The sequence below is a fragment of the Columba livia genome, chromosome 16 (assembly GCF_036013475.1).
Source record: "Columba livia isolate bColLiv1 breed racing homer chromosome 16, bColLiv1.pat.W.v2, whole genome shotgun sequence".
Classification (NCBI taxonomy): domain Eukaryota; kingdom Metazoa; phylum Chordata; class Aves; order Columbiformes; family Columbidae; genus Columba; species Columba livia.
Window position 1 is genome coordinate 14,523,233 of NC_088617.1, and position 21,499 is coordinate 14,544,731.

At 58.3% G+C, this 21,499-nt stretch overlaps 3 protein-coding genes across 3 annotated transcripts; all 3 read left to right on the top strand.

Annotated features, from left to right (window-relative positions):
• Positions 1–2,292: 2,292 nt before the first annotated feature.
• LOC135575539 (TSC22 domain family protein 2-like) lies at positions 2,293–4,684 on the top strand. The gene is made up of 2 exons (XM_065031662.1): positions 2,293–2,797; positions 3,336–4,684. The coding sequence occupies exon 2, from the start codon at positions 3,359–3,361 to the stop codon at positions 4,535–4,537; it is 1,179 nt and encodes a 392-aa protein (XP_064887734.1). The 5' UTR covers positions 2,293–2,797; positions 3,336–3,358; the 3' UTR covers positions 4,538–4,684.
• Positions 4,685–4,730: 46 nt separating this feature from the next.
• On the top strand, positions 4,731–6,359 carry LOC135575540 (embryonal Fyn-associated substrate-like). Its single transcript, XM_065031663.1, has 2 exons — positions 4,731–4,874; positions 5,015–6,359. Exons 1-2 carry the CDS (start codon positions 4,834–4,836, stop codon positions 5,553–5,555), a joined length of 582 nt encoding a protein of 193 aa, XP_064887735.1. The 5' UTR covers positions 4,731–4,833; the 3' UTR covers positions 5,556–6,359.
• A 7,656-nt stretch (positions 6,360–14,015) lies between these two features.
• On the top strand, positions 14,016–16,192 carry LOC135575541 (embryonal Fyn-associated substrate-like). Its single transcript, XM_065031664.1, has 2 exons — positions 14,016–14,628; positions 14,769–16,192. The coding sequence occupies exons 1-2, from the start codon at positions 14,588–14,590 to the stop codon at positions 15,307–15,309; spliced, it is 582 nt and encodes a 193-aa protein (XP_064887736.1). The 5' UTR covers positions 14,016–14,587; the 3' UTR covers positions 15,310–16,192.
• Positions 16,193–21,499: the final 5,307 nt, after the last annotated feature.

The window sequence follows — 21,499 nt, forward strand, 5'->3', positions numbered from 1 at the left end:
GTCAAGGTAGACTACATCCACCGCCCCGCCATCATCTATCCACCTCACAATATCTTCATAAAAGGGTATGAGGTTGGTCAAGCGTGACTTCCCCTTGGTGAAGCCATGTTGACTGCCCCTAATGACAATCTTATCCCTGATATGCCTTGAGATGGCACCAAGGATAAGCTGTTCCATTACTCTCCCAGGTATCGAGGTGAGGCTGACCGGGCTATAATTACCCGGGTATTCCTTCTTGCCCTTTTTGAAGACTGGAGTGACGTTAGCTTTCCTCCAGTCCTCAGGCACCTCTCCCGTCTCCCAAGACTTGGCAAAGATGATGGAGAGCGGTCCAGCAAAGACATCAGCCAGCTCCCTCAGCACCCGCGGGTGCATCCCATCTGGACCCGTGGATTTGTGGATGTTCAGATTGCCTAATTGTTCCTTCACCCAGTCCTCATCAACCAAGGCAAATTCTTGCACCGTCCTGCCTTTGTCTGGGGCCTCAGCAGTGCGGGGCTCCTCAGGACAGCCTCCGGCAGAGCAGAAAGAGACAAAGAACCGTTCAGTAACTCTACCTTCTCTGTATCTTCTGTTGCCAGGGCTCCCACCTCGTTCATCAGTGGGCCTACATTGCCTCTGGTGTTCGTTTTATCTGCCACGTATTTGAAAAAGCTCTTCCTGTTGTCCTTGACCCCTCGTGCCAGCTTTAATTCTAAGGAGGCCTTAGCTTTCCAGGTTGCCTCCCTTCATCCCCTGACAGCAGCCTTATATTCTCCCCAAGTGGCCAGCCCCTCCTTCCACGATCTATCAACTCTCCTCTTCCACCTGAGCTTGCCCAGCAGTTCCTGTTTAACCACGCAGGTCTCCTGGCTCCCTTCCTTGACTTCCTACGTGTCAGGATGCTCTGATCTTGTGCCCGGTAGACACAGTCCCTGAACACTAACCAACTATCTTGGGCCCCTTTACCTTCAAGCAGCCTTGCCCATGGGATTTCCCCCAGCAATTGCCTGAAAAGGCCAAAGTTGGCCCTGCTGAAGTCCAGGGTTGCAATTCTGCTTGCTGTTCTGTTCCTGCCGCACAAGATCCTGAACTCCACCATGTCATGGTCACTACAACCCAGGCAGCCTTCAACCTTTACTGCTTCGACCAGCCCCTCCTTGTTAGTGAGGATGAGCTCCAGCAGCTCCTCTCGTGGTGGGCTCCTCCACCATCTGCATGAGGAAGTTCTCATTAAGGCACTGGAGGAACCTCCTGGACTGTGCCTGGCTGGCTGAATGGTCCTTCCAGCAAACAGCAGGGAAGTTCAAATCCCCACCACAACCAGGGCCTGTGACTGTGAGGCCGCTCTCAGCTGCCTGTAGAGGCCTCATCAGCTTCCTGACCTTGATCTGGTGGCCTGTAACAGACCCCCTCAACAGTGTCTCCCCTGCCAGCCTGCCCCTTAATTCTCACCCATAATAATAAAAAAACAGTCTTCACAGCAAATATACTCATTGAAAGCAATTGATAGAGGCCTGGAAAGAAAGCACAACTAGAACATTCCACAAGGAGACACGGACATGAATCAATCAGAAGAAGAATCAGTAAGAACATGAATCAAATAAGAACCGGGGATTAGAGAGGAATGTGCCTTGATGTGAGTCGAGCAAACACGGATGTAATAAGGACGAGAAGAGGATGCTCATAAACTCTACACAATTTCTTTCTTTTTATTTCACAGTTACTGGCTTTTCTCTTGATTGTATCTTCAAGGGCACAAACATTTAAAAATAAAAAGAAAAAAGGGAAGGGAAGGGAAGGGAAGGGAAGGGAAGGGAAGGGAAGGGAAGGGAAGGGAAGGGAAGGGAAGGGAAGGGAAGGGAAGGGAAGGGAAGGGAAGGGAAGGGAAGGGAAGGGAAGGGAAGGGAAGGGAAGGGAAGGAAAGGAAAGGAAAGGAAAGGAAAGGAAAGGAAAGGAAAGGAAAGGAAAGGAAAGGAAAGGAAAGGAAAGGAAAGGAAAGGAAAGGAAAGGAAAGGAAAGGAAAGGAAAGGAGATATGATAGTAAGGAGAAAGCCGCCTGATGAATCCAGCTTTCTTTGTACTCCAATCAAGCTCCGTCCAGCTGCATCAGTCATAGCCCCAGACAAGCAAACGCTGCTCCCACCTCCTGCTCATCCCGACCCTGCACGGCCCGAGTACCTGCGCATCTCCACTATTTTTATTCTGTCACAGAATCACAGAATGGTTTGGGTTGGAAGGGACCTGCAAAGCTCATCTAGTCCCGCCCCATGCCATGAGCTTAGAAACAAAGAGACAAATGTCCAGGTTCCGGAGGATCCAAGTATATTAGTTCTATGGAATAGGATAAAAAAGGCGAAAAACGTGAAAACAAAAAATATGTTTCATGCCGGTGTGGATGAACAGGAGGAAGCAAGGCTCTCATTCAAGTCACATCAAAACAGCTATGGAAAACCTTCTGGAAAATTCTGGCTCCCAAGGCCTCTGTGATGTCACCGCGTGTTGCCATGACGACCCCACGCTGTCCCCAAGCCCATCTGGCCACTGACAGCCCGCCTGTCCGGTCAGATTTCCTGCGCTCTCCAGTGATTCCCACTGCGAGCAGAGCACTTGAAGGCGAACTCACCTGATTTCTCCCGATCCTCACCCACCTTGATCCCCGTCCGTCCTGATCCTCGTCCGTCCTCCTCCTCATCCAACCCCGTCCTCGTCTCTTCTTCTCGTCATCCTCCTCCTCGCCCGTCCTCCTCCTCGCCCTTGACCCTTATTCCTCGCCAACCCTCGTCCTCATCCGGTTTGTTCGCTGCAGCTGAGCCAGGTGATGGACCAGGACTCATTCTGGGAGAGGTTTCAGAGCTTCCCTGCCGCAGTTTAGCACCAGTGATGAAAAAGAAACATCCTTCCTTCCCGGCCCTCTTCACTCCAACAAATTGGAGTGAAGAAATCCACCTACCCCCAAAAATCACACTTGAGATGGGAAATCATGGGGACAGGAGACCATCATGACAGGAAACCCCCGTGGGTCTGAGAAATCATTACTAGGAAATATGGTTGGGATGGGAAACCACCACTTAGGGCAGGCCGGGGCAGGCAGTCACCAGCAGGATGGGAAATCACTGAGATGGGAGGACGTGGTGTGAAAACTCAACCCCTCACAACACTGATGCTGATGCTGGTGGAATCATGGCCATGGGGACGGAGGCTGTTTGTCCCCGTGCAACCCCACACTGACCAACAGACATGGCCGGGGCAGCAGCAGCTCCCGTTCCTCCTGCTGCTCCTGCCCTCCAGGTCACCCCAACCGGCTGTGACCCCCAGGATCTCACCCCATCTCCCCTCTGTGCTTCCCCCAACAGAGAGGATCCCTCGCCAGCTGCTGATGGCGTGGCAGGCACAAGCCAGCAGATACACCACCCCGGCCATGGCTGCACCTGTGCCTGCCCACCTGCCGCCCACCAGCCAAGGGCTGCTGGTGCCCCCCCAGCCTGCCCAGCACTACCCTGTCACCTACCACCTGGGACAGGGCAGCGTCTGGCAGGGGGTGCCAGGGACCCTGGGGCAGCTGCTGCAGCTCCCGCCAGGGGTGCAGCTGCAGCAGGTCCCCCAGGTGGTGCAGCTGTCCCCAGGGGTGCAGCTTTGCCACGGGGTGCAGCAGGTCCAGCTGCCCCAAGGGGTGCAGCTGGTGCAGGTCCCCCAAGGGGTCCAGCTGCCCCCTGGCCCTGCTGCATATCCACCACCCTACCCCTGGGGACAGCAGCTGGTGACCGGCACCACGCTGGTGCCACAACAGCCCATGGGGCTGGGGCCATGGGCTGTGGTCCAAGGGCAGCCCCTGTACCCCGCGGGCTCATACCAGCCGCCCGTCCCTGCCCGCCCCGGCCCCCCGACAGCCCGTGGCCCCGCGGCTCGGCGGGTGCGGAGCCGCCCTGCGCCCCACACCCTGCCTGACACCAGCAAGGAGCCAGCGGAGGCCTCCGGCAGGGACGGCGTGGCTGCGGAGCTCAGTGTCCCCGCTGCCATCCCCCACCAGCCCGCCCTGGCTGCACCACCAGAGACATCCAGTGGGGAGCCCACAGGTGAGTGCCAGGGCTGGCAGAGCCCACGGGTGGGAGGACAAGCTGAGGACAGCTGGTATCACCCACCTTGGATGGTTTTGTTTGCTTTGTCAGCAGAGGTGACCACCAAGGCAGCCCTGGGGAGCCCGGGGGGTCTCCCCCAGCAGGAACCACCTACCTGCACAGGGGCTGCTGTCGAGTCGGACCCAGGCACCATGGCCGACGACCTGATCGCCTGGCTGGAAGCCACCATGGGTGGGGATGACGTCCCCGATGTCGCGGACAGCCCCGACCTGGCCAGCTTCCTCCGTGAGCTCCCTGACCTCTCTGGGTACGTGGGACATGGCAGCTGCCCAAAGCAGCCAGCGGTGGCACTGGGGATGGGGAACACCAACCCTCATGTCCATGACACCACAAACCCACCACCTGCCTCAACGAGCTCCCCGATCTCTCCGAGCACAGGGCAGAGAACACCAGCCCCGGAGAGCGAGTGGCGGTGGTGACGCTGGAGGACGGCGAGGACACCAGCCGTGTCCCCAGCTCTCCCAGCATCCTGACCCAGCCGCTGGACTTCTCCGAGTACGTGGCAGATGGCGGCTGCTCCAAGAAAACAGTGGTGGCCGTGGGGCTGGGGGACAGCGAGGACACCATCCCTGATATCCTTCCTTGCCCCAACAGCCTCAGGGAGCTCGATGGCTTCTGGGAGCAAGTGGACGACAGCACATGCTCCCAGGACCAAGTGTCGCTGGCACAGCTCGGGGACAGCGCGGATGCCGGCATTACCACCTGTGGCCCCTGCATGACCGCTGAGGTCGTCGAGGAGCTCCCAGACCTCCCCCAGTACGTGGCAGAGGGCAGATGTCCCAAAGAGCTAGTGGTGGTGGGGGCGCTGAGGGATGGTGAGCACACCATCCCCGATGTCCCTGACATCCCCCACTTGACCCCTCCCTCAACAAGCTTCCCCATCTCTTGGAACACAGGGCAGAGGGCGGCTGCATGGACATGGAGGACCCAGTGACAGGGGAGAAGCTGCTCTACGGGGACACCACCTTCCCCGATGGCCTTGACAGCCTGGCCAGCAGCACCCCTGTCACTGGGGACTTCTGGGAGCACGGCCCAGAGGGTGACAGCCCGCAGGAGCGCCTGGCGACGGCCATGATGGGGGACACTGACCCCTTCTGGGGGGTGATGGCCTCCCCATCACCGACTCCCTGGGGGTCATGGGACACTGGGGACAAAGACCTGCAGGTCCCCCTGCCCAGCCCCCTGCCCAGCCCCCCACCTGCGCCCCAGCCTCGCCTGCCCTCCACAGCCCAACTCATGGAGGAGCTGCAGCGCAGGCAGCTCCGGGTGCTGCTCACCCGCCTGCCCCTGCCACCGGGCACCGTCACCTGCCGGGGGCTGCCGGGACCGGGAGCTGCAGGCGCCAGAAACACCAAGCGCCCCGCGCCAGTGAGAGATCCTGAGGGCCACAGGACTGCTCCGCTTGACACCATCCCGCGGAAGCGCAGAACACTGTGACCAGGAGCCCTCCCGGCCACGATCATGCGCTGGCCCCGGCACCGCCAAGCGCTACGTTGCCACCTTCACCTGGCAACCCTGCTGGCCCTAAGCCTGGAGAAGAGGCCACGGCCCTGCCCGGCACCTCGCGGTCACCCAGGGGAACCACCATCCACAACCAGGACCCCCCGGCCTGGTACCACCAGCACCGCGACCACCACCTCTACCCCTTCCTACTGCTGACAGCCACAGCACCGGCATGCCCACTACCCACTGGGACCGGCGTCCCCAGGAGCAGCGTCCCCACCCGGGCTGAAGACGCACCCACCGGGGGACACAGGACCGAACACCAGCGACCCGAACCCCAGCAGCCGAGCTGGCTGTGCCTGTGCCCACGGGGACAATCCCAGCGCAGGGACTGTGGCAGCAGCTGCCCGGGCCCCACGGCTGCTGCACCTCCCGCCGACTCCCCGCCGATTCCTCGGGCCCTGGGGCCGCACAGCTGCACCCACCGCGCTCAGGAGCAGGAGGACTCGGTGCCCGTCACACCCCAACAGCGGCCACAGCAGCGGGCCTGAAGAACTTGGCTCAGGAGGAGCTGGACACTCTGTTGATGTCACTGGGCAACTGCCGGTTTTGTACAGAGGAAGATGGACATGGAAAAAGCCACCGGTACGGCGACACGTAACCTACCGCTCCAGCGCTGTCCCCGTGGCGCCCACATCCAGAGGAGGTGTGGAGGCAGAGACCTGCACCCACGCACCCTCTCCAGCCCCTCTCAGATGCCGCTTTCTTGCTCCATTCATTAAACCACTTGGGTGTTGGCTTTGCAGCACCTCTGCCTGCGTCATTTGTGCGGTGGGAGGGGGTGAACGCAGCCCCTGCCCACCCCGAGGGTGGCTGAGCTGGGCTGGGAACGGACTCGAAGAGAGGATGGGGACAGGAGGTATCGCTCCAGGGGACAGTCATTTGGGGAAGAAACGACGGGGATGGCATCACTACTGGGTTTACCAAGGCCTCCATCACTGTCCCAGCACCGGTGCCTCCATCACTGCCCCGGAACAAGCGGCACCATGGCTACCCCAGCAGTGGCGTCGCAGGCCTCAAGCTGCTCTCACAGAACATTTGCACCCATCCCGTGCCCACTGAGGAGAGAGGCCAGAGCGCTAAGTAGAGAATTACAAGGTTAAACACTTGTTCACATGCAGGCCGTACCCCAACCCAACTGACACATCCCAAACGGGGCTTTACAGGGAGTTCTGAGGCCCTTCAGTCCTTCAGGTACAATGGAGCTTCACTCATCACCAACACTCACGCCACCCATCACTGAGAACACTCCAACTTGGCAAAGCAGCTCGAGTTTTGCAGCACTCATTCTTAAGGGTTTTGGCTATAACACCAGCCAAGAAAATTTACAGTTAGAACTAACCCAAGTTCCCTCCTCCATTGGCACCTCTTTCTCCATCGGTTCTCCAAAGCATTTCTTGAGTTCCTGGGGAGGACACACCAAGACTTTCCTCACTTAAATAGAGGAGAAAGAGGAGTCACAAGCCTGCAGAAAACCTGACATCCACACGCAGTGGACCCACACAGGAACAGTCTCAAGGCCCCGCAGCTACACAAAAGGTTGAATTAAGGAACCGTTTTCCTCAACAGGGAGAAATTAAGGATCAACTGAATACAACCACCACTTGTGGTTACTGTTGCTAGCCAGGAAGTGGAAAGAACGAAGCATTAATGCTGTTCCATCAGGGACATCAGGACCGTGAGGAAGCCCTTGTGGCCTCTCACCCCAAGGCCTGTCCAGAGCTGCTCCTCACTTCAGCTCAGCCCTGCATATGGGACGTGGCTTTGGACTTGTGGCCACAGGACTATTTCAGTTGGCAGCTTCATAGACATGATGGGGAGGGGGTTGTCAGCAGGGTCACCCTTGACAAGCTGTGGCACGATGCAGAATCACAGAATCACAGAATCATTTTAGTTGGAAGAGAACCTCAGGATCACCAAGTCCAACTGTTAACCCAACCCTGGCAATACCCCGTTTCCCTGAGAACCTCATCTCCGTGTCTGTCCAACCCCTCCAAGGATGGTGACTCCACCACTGCCCTGGGCAGCCTGTTCCAATGCCCCACAGCCCTTTCCAGGAAGAAATTGTTCCCAAGATCCAACCTCAACCGCCCCTGGCACAATTGAGGCCAATTCTTCTGCTCCTGTCACTCACCATTCGCGTTTTCCCTCCTTGACGCTGCTGCCCACTATGAGCTCGCACACAACCCCAGCTCTCCAGTTAACAAACGCGGCTGAAGTGCATTCAGCTGCAGCCAGGAGAGAAGAAGAAGGAAAAACAAGAGGCACTAGGAGGACAGAGACATGACGGGACAATGCTCAAAATGTTTTAGATTCCCGCACGAGTCTGTTGGTACTTCCCACACGGAAAAATATACATCCTGCCCCTTCTGTTCCATTGTCAGGGAAAGACCAAAGACTTTGAATGCTTCACTTGCCACTAAAGTATTCAGGATTAATTTTCCTGTGTATCTAGGAAAACGGTTACAGAAAACATCCTCTCCAACATGTTGATAAGGTCAGGGGCTCGTCCTCAGCCTCACCTGAGCCCCATTGCAGGTACTAAGAGACACCGAGATCTCATTCCCTGTTGAAGACCCCAATACCAGCTTGGCTGGTAAAGCTTCCCATGACAACTACCTCTAACATGTATCTTCTGATGGTCCTTAATCCATTTCTCAGTAAGCTGGCCTAGAAAAAGGAAATTTCTAATCCTGATAAAATAGTGGCTGTACAGGAATATTTTTTGACACGCTAACATCGCTGGAAATGGGAAGCCCACTTAAATAACATTCTCTATGTAAATTAACCCCATAGTAACATCATCACACCTGTGCCAGGGTTATGCATATGGCAGATCGATCTGGATTTTGCAGACTATTTAAAAAAAATAACCATAGAATCATAGAATGCTATGGATTGGAAGGGCCCTGGAAAGCTCATCCAGTGCAATCCCCCCATGGAGCAGGAACACCCAGATGAGGTTACACAGGAAGGTGTCCGGGCGGGTTGGAATGTCTGCAGAGAAGGAGACTCCACAACCTCCCTGGGCAGCCTGGGCCAGTTCTCCGTTACCCTCACTGAGAAGAAGTTTCTTCTCAAGTTGAAGTGGAACCTCTTATGTTCCAGTTTAAACCCATCACCCCTTGTTCTTCCATTGTTTGTCACCGAGAAGAGCCTGGCTCCATCCTTGTGAACACTCACCCTTTGTATATTTATAAACATTAATAAGGTCACACCCCTCATTCTCCTCTTCTCCAAACTAAAGAGCCCCAGCTCCCTCAGCCTTTCCTCACACGGGAGATGCTCCACTCCCTTCAGCATCTTGGTGGCTGCGCTGGACTCTCTCCAGCAGTTCCCTGTCCTGCTGGAACTCAGGAACCCAGAACTGGACACAATATTCCAGGTGTGGTCTCCCCAGGGCAGAATAGAGAGGAAGGAGAACGTCTCTCCACCTACTAACCACCCCCCTTCTAATCCACCCCAGGTACCATTGGCCCTCTTGGCCACAAGGGCACAGTGCTGGCTCATGGTCACCCTGCTGTCCCCAGGACGCCCAGGTCCCTCTCCCCTACACTGCTCTCTAATGGATCATTCCCCAACTTATACTGGAACCTGGGGTTGCTCCTGCTCAGATTCAAGACTCTGCACTTGCCCTTGTTCTATTTCATTAAATTTTTCCCCGCCCAGCTCTCCAGCCTGTCCAGGTCTCTGATGGCAGCACAGCTTCCAGTGTCAGCCACTCCTCCCAGCTTGGTGTCACCAACAAACTTGCTGATAGTGCACTCTAGTCCCTCATCCAAGTCATTGATGAATATATTGAACAGTACTGGCCCCAGCACCGACCCCTGAGGCACTGCACTGGATACTGGCCTCAACTGGACTCTGCCCCATTGACCACGACTCTCTGGTTTCTTCCCTTCAGCCAGTTCGCTGTTCACCTCACTACCCGATCATCCAGACCGCACTCCTTCAGTTTAGCAGCGAGGATGCTGTGGGAGACTGTGTCAAATGCTTTACTGAAGTCAAGGTAGACCACATCCACTGACCCGCCATCATCTATCCACCTCCCTATATCTTCATAAAAGGGTATGAGGTTGGTCAAGCGTGACTTCCCCTTGGTGAAGCCATGTTGACTGCCCCTAATGACAATCTTATCCCTGATATGCCTTGAGATGGCACCAAGGATAAGCTGTTCCATTACTCTCCCAGGTATCGAGGTGAGGCTGACCGGGCTATAATTACCCGGGTATTCCTTCTTGCCCTTTTTGAAGACTGGAGTGACGTTAGCTTTCCTCCAGTCCTCAGGCACCTCTCCCGTCTCCCAAGACTTGGCAAAGATGATGGAGAGCGGTCCAGCAAAGACATCAGCCAGCTCCCTCAGCACCCGCGGGTGCATCCCATCTGGACCCGTGGATTTGTGGATGTTCAGATTGCCTAATTGTTCCTTCACCCAGTCCTCATCAACCAAGGCAAATTCTTGCACCGTCCTGCCTTTGTCTGGGGCCTCAGCAGTGCGGGGCTCCTCAGGACAGCCTCCGGCAGAGCAGAAAGAGACAAAGAACCGTTCAGTAACTCTACCTTCTCTGTATCTTCTGTTGCCAGGGCTCCCACCTCGTTCATCAGTGGGCCTACATTGCCTCTGGTGTTCGTTTTATCTGCCACGTATTTGAAAAAGCTCTTCCTGTTGTCCTTGACCCCTCGTGCCAGCTTTAATTCTAAGGAGGCCTTAGCTTTCCAAGTTGCCTCCCTTCATCCCCTGACAGCAGCCTTATATTCTCCCCAAGTGGCCAGCCCCTCCTTCCACGATCTATCAACTCTCCTCTTCCACCTGAGCTTGCCCAGCAGTTCCTGTTTAACCACGCAGGTCTCCTGGCTCCCTTCCTTGACTTCCTACGTGTCAGGATGCTCTGATCTTGTGCCCGGTAGACACAGTCCCTGAACACTAACCAACTATCTTGGGCCCCTTTACCTTCAAGCAGCCTTGCCCATGGGGTTTCCCCCAGCAATTGCCTGAAAAGGCCAAAGTTGGCCCTGCTGAAGTCCAGGGTTGCAATTCTGCTTGCTGTTCTGTTCCTGCCGCACAAGATCCTGAACTCCACCATGTCATGGTCACTACAACCCAGGCAGCCTTCAACCTTTACTGCTTCGACCAGCCCCTCCTTGTTAGTGAGGATGAGCTCCAGCAGCTCCTCTCGTGGTGGGCTCCTCCACCATCTGCATGAGGAAGTTCTCATCAAGGCACTGGAGGAACCTCCTGGGCTGTGCCTGGCTGGCTGAATGGTCCTTCCAGCAAACAGCAGCGAAGTTCAAATCCCCACCACAACCAGGGCCTGTGACTGTGAGGCCGCTCTCAGCTGCCTGTAGAGGCCTCATCAGCTTCCTGACCTTGATCTGGTGGCCTGTAACAGACCCCCTCAACAGTGTCTCCCCTGCCAGCCTGCCCCTTAATTCTCACCCATAATAATAAAGAAACAGTCTTCACAGCAAATATACTCATTGAAAGCAATTGATAGAGGCCTGGAAAGAAAGCACAACTAGAACATTCCACAAGGAGACACGGACATGAATCAATCAGAAGAAGAATCAGTAAGAACATGAATCAAATAAGAACCGGGGATTAGAGAGGAATGTGCCTTGATGTGAGTCGAGCAAACACGGATGTAATAAGGACGAGAAGAGGATGCTCATAAACTTTACACAATTTCTTTCTTTTTATTTCATAGTTACTGGCTTTTCTCTTGATTGAATCTTCAAGGGCACAAACATTTAAAAATAAAAAGAAAAAAGGGAAGGGAAGGGAAGGGAAGGGAAGGGAAGGGAAGGGAAGGGAAGGGAAGGGAAGGGAAGGGAAGGGAAGGGAAGGGAAGGGAAGGGAAGGGAAGGGAAGGGAAGGGAAGGGAAGGGAAGGGAAGGGAAGGGAAGGGAAGGGAAGGGAAGGGAAGGGAAGGGAAGGGAAGGGAAGGGAAGGGAAGGGAAGGGAAGGGAAGGGAAGGGAAGGGAAGGGAAGGGAAGGGAAGGGAAGGAAAGGAAAGGAAAGGAAAGGAAAGGAAAGGAAAGGAAAGGAAAGGAAAGGAAAGGAAAGGAAAGGAAAGGAAAGGAAAGGAAAGGAAAGGAAAGGAAAGGAAAGGAAAGGAAAGGAAAGGAAAGGAAAGGAAAGGAAAGGAGATATGATAGTAAGGAGAAAGCCGCCTGATGAATCCAGCTTTCTCTGTACTCCAATCAAGCTCCGTCCAGCTGCATCAGTCACAGCCCCAGACAAGCAAACGCTGCTCCCACCTCCTGCTCATCCCGACCCTGCACGGCCCGAGTACCTGCGCATCTCCACTATTTTTATTCTGTCACAGAATCACAGAATGGTTTGGGTTGGAAGGGACCTGCAAAGCTCATCTAGTCCCGCCCCATGCCATGAGCTTAGAAACAAAGAGACAAATGTCCAGGTTCCGGAGGATCCAAGTATATTAGTTCTATGGAATAGGATAAAAAAGGCGAAAAACGTGAAAACAAAAAATATGTTTCATGCCGGTGTGGATGAACAGGAGGAAGCAAGGCTCTCATTCAAGTCACATCAAAACAGCTATGGAAAACCTTCTGGAAAATTCTGGCTCCCAAGGCCTCTGTGATGTCACCGCGTGTTGCCATGACGACCCCACGCTGTCCCCAAGCCCATCTGGCCACTGACAGCCCGCCTGTCCGGTCAGATTTCCTGCGCTCTCCAGTGATTCCCACTGCGAGCAGAGCACTCGAAGGCGAACTCACCTGATTTCTCCCGATCCTCACCCACCTTGATCCCCGTCCGTCCTGATCCTCGTCTGTCCTCCTCCTCATCCAACCCCGTCCTCGTCTCTTCTTCTCGTCATCCTCCTCCTCGCCCGTCCTCCTCCTCGCCCTTGACCCTTATTCCTCGCCAACCCTCGTCCTCATCCGGTTTGTTCGCTGCAGCTGAGCCAGGTGATGGACCAGGACTCATTCTGGGAGAGGTTTCAGAGCTTCCCTGCCGCAGTTTAGCACCAGTGATGAAAAAGAAACATCCTTCCTTCCCGGCCCTCTTCACTCCAACAAATTGGAGTGAAGAAATCCACCTACCCCCAAAATTCACACTTGAGATGGGAAATCATGGGGACAGGAGACCATCATGACAGGAAACCCCCGTGGGTCTGAGAAATCGTTACTAGGAAATATGGTTGGGATGGGAAACCACCACTTAGGGTAGGCCGGGGCAGGCAGTCACCAGCAGGATGGGAAATCACTGAGATGGGAGGACGTGGTGTGAAAACTCAACCCCTCACAACACTGATGCTGATGCTGGTGGAATCATGGCCATGGGGACGGAGGCTGTTTGTCCCCGTGCAACCCCACACTGACCAACAGACATGGCCGGGGCAGCAGCAGCTCCCGTTCCTCCTGCTGCTCCTGCCCTCCAGGTCACCCCAACCGGCTGTGACCCCCAGGATCTCACCCCATCTCCCCTCTGTGCTTCCCCCAACAGAGAGGATCCCTCGCCAGCTGCTGATGGCGTGGCAGGCACAAGCCAGCAGATACACCACCCCGGCCATGGCTGCACCTGTGCCTGCCCACCTGCCGCCCACCAGCCAAGGGCTGCTGGTGCCCCCCCAGCCTGCCCAGCACTACCCTGTCACCTACCACCTGGGACAGGGCAGCGTCTGGCAGGGGGTGCCAGGGACCCTGGGGCAGCTGCTGCAGCTCCCGCCAGGGGTGCAGCTGCAGCAGGTCCCCCAGGTGGTGCAGCTGTCCCCAGGGGTGCAGCTTTGCCACGGGGTGCAGCAGGTCCAGCTGCCCCAAGGGGTGCAGCTGGTGCAGGTCCCCCAAGGGGTCCAGCTGCCCCCTGGCCCTGCTGCATATCCACCACCCTACCCCTGGGGACAGCAGCTGGTGACCGGCACCACGCTGGTGCCACAACAGCCCATGGGGCTGGGGCCATGGGCTGTGGTCCAAGGGCAGCCCCTGTACCCCGCGGGCTCATACCAGCCGCCCGTCCCTGCCCGCCCCGGCCCCCCGACAGCCCGTGGCCCCGCGGCTCGGCGGGTGCGGAGCCGCCCTGCGCCCCACACCCTGCCTGACACCAGCAAGGAGCCAGCGGAGGCCTCCGGCAGGGACGGGGTGGCTGCGGAGCTCAGTGTCCCCGCTGCCATCCCCCACCAGCCCGCCCTGGCTGCACCACCAGAGACATCCAGTGGGGAGCCCACAGGTGAGTGCCAGGGCTGGCAGAGCCCACGGGTGGGAGGACAAGCTGAGGACAGCTGGTATCACCCACCTTGGATGGTTTTGTTTGCTTTGTCAGCAGAGGTGACCACCAAGGCAGCCCTGGGGAGCCCGGGGGGTCTCCCCCAGCAGGAACCACCTACCTGCACAGGGGCTGCTGTCGAGTCAGACCCAGACACCATGGCCGACGACCTGATCGCCTGGCTGGAAGCCACCATGGGTGGGGATGACGTCCCCGATGTCGCGGACAGCCCCGACCTGGCCAGCTTCCTCCGTGAGCTCCCTGACCTCTCTGGGTACGTGGGACATGGCAGCTGCCCAAAGCAGCCAGCGGTGGCACTGGGGATGGGGAACACCAACCCTCATGTCCATGACACCACAAACCCACCACCTGCCTCAACGAGCTCCCCGATCTCTCCGAGCACAGGGCAGAGAACACCAGCCCCGGAGAGCGAGTGGCGGCGGTGACGCTGGAGGACGGCGAGGACACCAGCCGTGTCCCCAGCTCTCCCAGCATCCTGACCCAGCCGCTGGACTTCTCCGAGTACGTGGCAGATGGCGGCTGCTCCAAGAACACAGTGGTGGCCGTGGGGCTGGGGGACAGCGAGGACACCATCCCTGATATCCTTCCTTGCCCCAACAGCCTCAGGGAGCTCGATGGCTTCTGGGAGCAAGTGGACGACAGCACATGCTCCCAGGACCAAGTGTCGCTGGCACAGCTCGGGGACAGCGCGGATGCCGGCATTACCACCTGTGGCCCCTGCATGACCGCTGAGGTCGTCGAGGAGCTCCCAGACCTCCCCCAGTACGTGGCAGAGGGCAGATGTCCCAAAGAGCTAGTGGTGGTGGGGGCGCTGAGGGATGGTGAGCACACCATCCCCGATGTCCCTGACATCCCCCACTTGACCCCTCCCTCAACAAGCTTCCCCATCTCTTGGAACACAGGGCAGAGGGCGGCTGCATGGACATGGAGGACCCAGTGACAGGGGAGAAGCTGCTCTACGGGGACACCACCTTCCCCGATGGCCTTGACAGCCTGGCCAGCAGCACCCCTGTCACTGGGGACTTCTGGGAGCACGGCCCAGAGGGTGACAGCCCGCAGGAGCGCCTGGCGACGGCCATGATGGGGGACACTGACCCCTTCTGGGGGGTGATGGCCTCCCCATCACCGACTCCCTGGGGGTCATGGGACACTGGGGACAAAGACCTGCAGGTCCCCCTGCCCAGCCCCCTGCCCAGCCCCCCACCTGCGCCCCAGCCTCGCCTGCCCTCCACAGCCCAACTCATGGAGGAGCTGCAGCGCAGGCAGCTCCGGGTGCTGCTCACCCGCCTGCCCCTGCCACCGGGCACCGTCACCTGCCGGGGGCTGCCGGGACCGGGAGCTGCAGGCGCCAGAAACACCAAGCGCCCCGCGCCAGTGAGTGATCCTGAGGGCCACAGGACTGCTCCGCTTGACACCATCCCGCGGAAGCGCAGAACACTGTGACCAGGAGCCCTCCCGGCCACGATCATGCGCTGGCCCCGGCACCGCCAAGCGCTACGTTGCCACCTTCACCTGGCAACCCTGCTGGCCCCAAGCCTGGAGAAGAGGCCACGGCCCTGCCCGGCACCTCGCGGTCACCCAGGGGAACCACCATCCACAACCAGGACCCCCCGGCCTGGTACCACCAGCACCGCGACCACCACCTCTACCCCTTCCTACTGCTGACAGCCACAGCACCGGCATGCCCACTACCCACTGGGCCCGGCGTCCCCAGGAGCAGCGTCCCCACCCGGGCTGAAGACGCACTCAACGGGGGACACAGGACTGAACACCAGCGACCCGAACCCCAGCAGCCGAGCTGGCTGTGCCTGTGCCCACGGGGACAATCCCAGCACAGGGACTGTGGCAGCAGCTGCCCGGGCCCCACGGCTGCTGCACCTCCCGCCGACTCCCCGCCGATTCCTGGGCCCCTTGCCCAGCACGGGAAGGATGGGGCAGGGGATGCATTTGGTCCCTCCAGGCTTTTGCTTATAAATATCTGCTATAACTTATACCAGTGAGGATTTCGCGGTGGTGGAAGCAGCTCACTGGTTATGTGGCTTTTCACAGCTGTTCAAGAATTCAGAGCAGGATCTGGTCACAGGGATGCTTCCCTCTGGTTTACTGGCCTCAATGGGATCCGTGCTGGAGACATGGTAAAGGCAGCAGCAGGGGTGTCACCAGGCCCAGGGGACTGCAGTGGCCCATCCCCTGGCCATGGTTGGCACAGCCCACACTGTGTCCCACACCAGCACCAAGACACAGACAGTATTGGGGCTACACAGAGAAATAAACCCGCTCTGGGCGCAAGGTTTAGTGGCAAGGAGGCTGTTCTGAAGGAGGAGCGTGTGGCGGTGCCAGCTGTGGGGAGGGGGCGGGCTGAGGGGACAGGGCATCCGGGCCCAGGGGGTGTCTGGACACAGGAGCAGGGCTGGCACTGGGCACGGCCCCAAAATGGTTCATTTTGGAGCTCCTGGGGAGCGTGGGCACATACAGCACGGCAATAGCTGGTGCTGCTGTTCCTGAAACACCTGCAGGCTGGTTTGCCCTGGGGATGGGATTAGTTGTTTGGTCCAAAGCCATCATGCACATCTGTCTGCTGCGTGTTCCTGGTAAGGCTGGGGACACAGGGACACTCTGGCATGGTCATTTGCAACCCGCAGCCTTGTCTTTGTTCTGCAGAAACCTGTCACAGCAAAACTCTGCTGAACAAACCCGACAGGGCAGCAGCTCCCTTTCCTGAGGAGAATAACGCCATGTTGTTAGGAAACACAAATTTCTTCCTAATTTTGTGTAATTAAGTAGCAATTCACTCCCTAAGCAGTTGCTTAGCCGTTCAGATGCTAAGCAATAATCAAGGCCATTGATTGCCATGACGGGGAGGCCAGAGCGGAGCTGTCACCTCCCCCCGCAGTGGGGACGCTGTGGGGCAGCTGGCACGGGACTGGAGACGATACCCGGGGGGCACTGGGTCCCCAGGGAGCTGCTCCCTGCTGACACTCCTCGCTGCATGGCGGGCAGGGACACCCCGATGGCCTCTGCAGATGAGGTTTGATGAAGCTGCACGTCCCCAGCTCTGCCACGGGCAGCCAGAGCCACGGCCACGGGGGGAAGAAGAGGCCCAGTCCTGCTGGCAGGCAGGGGAGCGACTCGCCAGGTTTTATTTGACTTTATCCATGGCCTTCCAGCTGGAGCAGAACCTTCCCTAGAATCGCTGGCGGCAGGAGCAGGCAGGAGCAGGCAGGTTGCAGGCAGGGAGCAGGCAGGAGCAGGCAGATTGCAGGCTGGGAGCAGGCAGGTTGCAGGCACGTTGCAGGCTGGGAGCAGGCAGGAGCAGGCAGGTTGCAGGCAGGGAGCAGGCAGGAGCAGGCTGGGAGCAGGCAGGTTGCCGGCAGGAACAGGCAGGGAGCAGGCAGGAGAAGGCAGGGAACAGGCAGGTTGCTGGCAGGGAGCGGGCAGGTTGCAGGCAGTGCAGGCAGGGAGCGGGCAGGTTGCAGGCAGTGCAGGCAGCTCGACCAGGAGCTGAGCCGCGCTGGCACCGCCGGCAGCACTGCAGCCCCATCCTGCTCAGGCACCAGCAGGATGCCAGGATGGAGCGGTGAAACAGGGAGGCAACACCAGAGGCCATGAGCTGCCTGTGAGCAGCAGCCCCGGCTCCATCTCCCACAGCACAAGGTGGGGAGGAGCACCCTAATTACGGCCTCTAATTACATGATCGAGTGGCTGTGCGAGGGCTGTGCAGCGCCCTCAGCTCCGCGCTACCCCAGCGGGGCTGCAGGAACGGGAACACCCCCAGCCCCACGGGACAAGCTCCCTGCGGGGAACACGCTGCTGCTGTCGGGCACCATGGACACAGATTCGCTTTTGCTGAAGCAGTTTTAGGATGTTTGGCTTCAGGCTTTCGGCTATGAACCCCAAACTGTGGTTTTGTGAATGCAGGGAGGCAGCGTTGACCTGAGGGGCATTTTGTGGTACCGGCACTGTGGCGGCGTTGGAGCAGAGGACATATCAGAGGGGCTGGTCCAGCCTGGACCTTGGGCAGCCTGGTGGTCTCCCAGGGGGCCAGGGTGCAATGGGGGGTGCAGAAAGTCACCCCAGGCTTAGCAAAGATTTCCTTGCTGCCCAGTGCAGACACCTCTTCATGAATGTCTCCCCTCCAGGGAGACAGACAGAGACCATGGGTGGGGAGAAGAGCATCGTGCTCATGGCCCAGCCCGGTCCTTTGGTTACAAACCAAGGGCTTCCCAGGGTGGGAGAGCAGAGGAGCTGCCAGTCCAGCCTCCTCCTGCACAGGGCTCCCGTGGCAGCTCAGGTGGCAACAAAAGTGCCACAGCACGTGGCCACCTCAGAGCTGCCATTGACCACGACCACACAAGGACGGTGCAGGCAGGGGCTGGTGCGGGGGATCCATGGCCCCCAGCTGCTGGGATGCACCAGCCCCAGCCGCAACCGGGCGCTAGCAATAAAAGCCACCAGAAGTAGCAGCTGACGAGCTGATTTTGTCCCACTGGGCGCCATGCACCAGCCCCCCCTGCACAGCCACAGCAGCCAGGGTCACCCAGGCCCGGGGGACCAGGGATACATGATCACCTTTGGGGAGCGGTGGGGTAGGGTGACAGCTGGGGACACTGTGGAGATGCAGGGGAGTGGCCACCTCCCTGCGTGGTGTCAAAAGGTGTTCTCCTGCATGTGCTGCAACCTTGGGCTGAGCTTTGGGTCTTTCTTCAGCATCCCTCGGCCTGCAAGAGTTCCAGGGGCTCCCCAAAGCACACTGGCACCCCCAGGCCCCCTCCTGCTCCCCTGGAGTCTGCCCTTGCTGGGAAGGTGCTGGAGGTGGCTGCTCCTCATGCCCCTATTCCTTCCCACTTGCCTGACCTGTCCTGCCAGAAACTTGCACTTTTGCCCAAAAATACGCGTCTGAAGTTTCTCTTGTTTTGCCTTGTCCCATCCCTGTTTTCCCTTTCCCCTGCAACTCATCTACTCTGGGCCTGAATAAATCCTGTCCTCCTGACCTCCCTCCTCCGGGATGGTGCTGCCAGTGCCAGAACTGCATCCCTGTCCCTGGGAGAGGTGTCCCTGACAGGGACACAACAGGGCAAGCGAGGCCCTTCCCTCGTGCTCGGCAATGAGCCGGTGCTGACAGACACCTCGTGGCTCTGGGGTTTGTTCTCTGGTGCTCAGTGACCCATCGGCACAGCTGTGGCCTCAGTGGGGTTGTGTCCACATGCTCCCAGCCCAGAGCATCAGGATGGGGCTGGGGGGGCTCATTTTTCCAAGGCTACCCCTGCAGAGCCCTGTCTGGCAGGGGAGGGAGGTGCTGCCGGCAGCCTCAGCCCCGGCAGGCGCGTTGGGCAGGAGGTGACATCTGCCCGCTCCCTGACTTGGTTTCCCCATCAGATGCACACGGCTGACGCCCCAGGGCTGCACAGTGCCGGAGCTGTGGGGTGCCCAGGGGTCCTGGCTGCTGCTCCAAGGTGCTGCCTGCACTGGGATGGGCATCGGTGACCGCAGGTACCAAACCAGCCCCTCACCTGATGGGGGGGACAGGCAGCTGCTTGAAAGGCGGCATTTCGGCAGGTGAGGGGTGCACGGTGAGGGATTTACAGCTCAACCCTCTGCCCACATGGAGAACTGGAAATGTTCAGTGCCATTAATACCACTAAATAATTGTGCTGGTTCGCCAGGGTTTGTAACAAAACCATACGGAATCATAATTGCTTTAATTCCCTAAGAATTGCTGTGACATCTTCAAGAGGAGTAAATTGTCCATTGCATCAAGGAGAAGGAAAACGAGTTTTGCTTTCAGCGAGGAAACTTCCCCATCACACGGCATTCGGCTCCAGCACAGCATTGCTACCCTAAAACACGAGACCTTAAAAAATTCCCTGATTGTTTTCTTTCCTGTTCATCTGCAGCAGAGTCCCCGGCTCGGTGCTGCGGGGTGGCCACGGGGCCTTTGGAGGACTCCAGCCCCGGCCTCAGGCCCTCCTGTCCCAGCAGCCACCCCAGCTCACAGCGAGGAGCCTGGCTCTGCTCCACTTCTGCAGCCCCCATGCTGTTGGTCCCCCCCGCCCAGGACACCCCACAGACTCACACCAGCTCGTGTCCCCTGGGACCACAGGAAAAACCTCCCTGGAAAGTTGTGGGAACAGCCAGGCCCGGGGTGGCCCTCAGGGACCAGGCTCCTCTCCCGCAGGGTCAGCATGTCCCAACAGGCTTTTGCTTCTGTGCAAGGTGCTGCAAAAAGGGAGGTGTTGGCAGTGGGGGGGTCCCCAGGGCAGGAAGGTGCTGTCGGTGCTGGGGGCACATCCTGCTGCTGCCCAGCCCCGACCATCGCCTGGGCCACTCCAGCCCAGTGCTCCTGAAAGCTTCTCCGCTCTCCCCTGCCAGCCCGGGGGTGTCCAGCACCCACACGCATGCCGGGCACACCAAGAGCCCAGCAAGCTGGGTTCCTCTCCGACCAGATCCAGCAAACAACCACATGGACACAGTGGGAGGATGCAGCGCTCCTCGCATTTGCATTGATGGCTGTTTAATGAGCTAATTTTCCTTCTCAATATTGATTTCCCTGGGCTCTGCTGCAAGACGGCTTGCTCCTAGGTAATGAAGACTTGGCCACTCCGAGCGGAGTCCTGCCTTAAATCCACAGGACCTGCTGGCACGGCAGGGCAGGGAGCATCCCCCCGCCCGGGGCTGCTCTGAGTGGGGCTGGAGGGGGCTCCTTTCTCCAAGCTGGTGTTGATGCAAAAAGCAGGAAGCTCTGGGAGAAGACTCTCACGCGTGTCCAGAGCTTGGATTTGCAACAGACTCTTGAAATGCCCACGTATTGCCTTGCAGCTGGAATAACCCAAGCCTGGCTTTTCCCAGCTCCAGTGCTGTGCTGGGAAGCTGCTGCAGAGCGGGATGGACGCGGCGGCCATGCACACAGGTATGCACACATACATGTGCACACACATACACACACACAGAGCCTTTTACTTGTGCCACCACTGACCCTGCAGACCAAAGGGGCCCTGGGCATCCCATCCCTCCCACTGGCCCCTTGCTGTGACTCCAGCTGGGGACAGGCTGTCCCCAGGCAGTGTCACCCCTGCCCAACAGCTGCCTCCAGCAACGCTGGGGCAGGTGATGTTCAGACCGCAGCCTGGCTGCCCACTGCTCACCCTCCTGCGGCCTCCCACCCCCCTCCCTGCCCCTCCTGGCACCAGCGATGGAAGCAGAAGTGGCACCAGCCTCACCAGCCCCAGCCCGGCACCGGCTCTGGGGCACAGCTGGCTCTGCAGCCCCACAACCACGGCTTGGAGGAGATGCAGGTGACACTGGAGGTGGCACTTGCAGCACAGCCCTTGGGCACAGACGATGACAAGGGGTCAGCCCACTGCACGCCTGCCCTGTCTGGTGCTTGGGAGGGATAAACAAAAGGAGCTGGAAGTCTTAATGCGTGATCAAGATTATGATTTAATTGGCATAACAAAGGCTCGGTGGGCTCAGCCACGTGACTGGAATATTAATATGGAAGGATGCAGCTTGTTCTGGAAAGACAGGCAGGGGATTAAGGAGGAATGTGTTGCTTTGTATATGAAGGCTGGATATGTTTGGTTTGCAATCCAGGGAGAACCTGGCTGCCACCCCTCTGCGGCAAGCGGCTTTCATG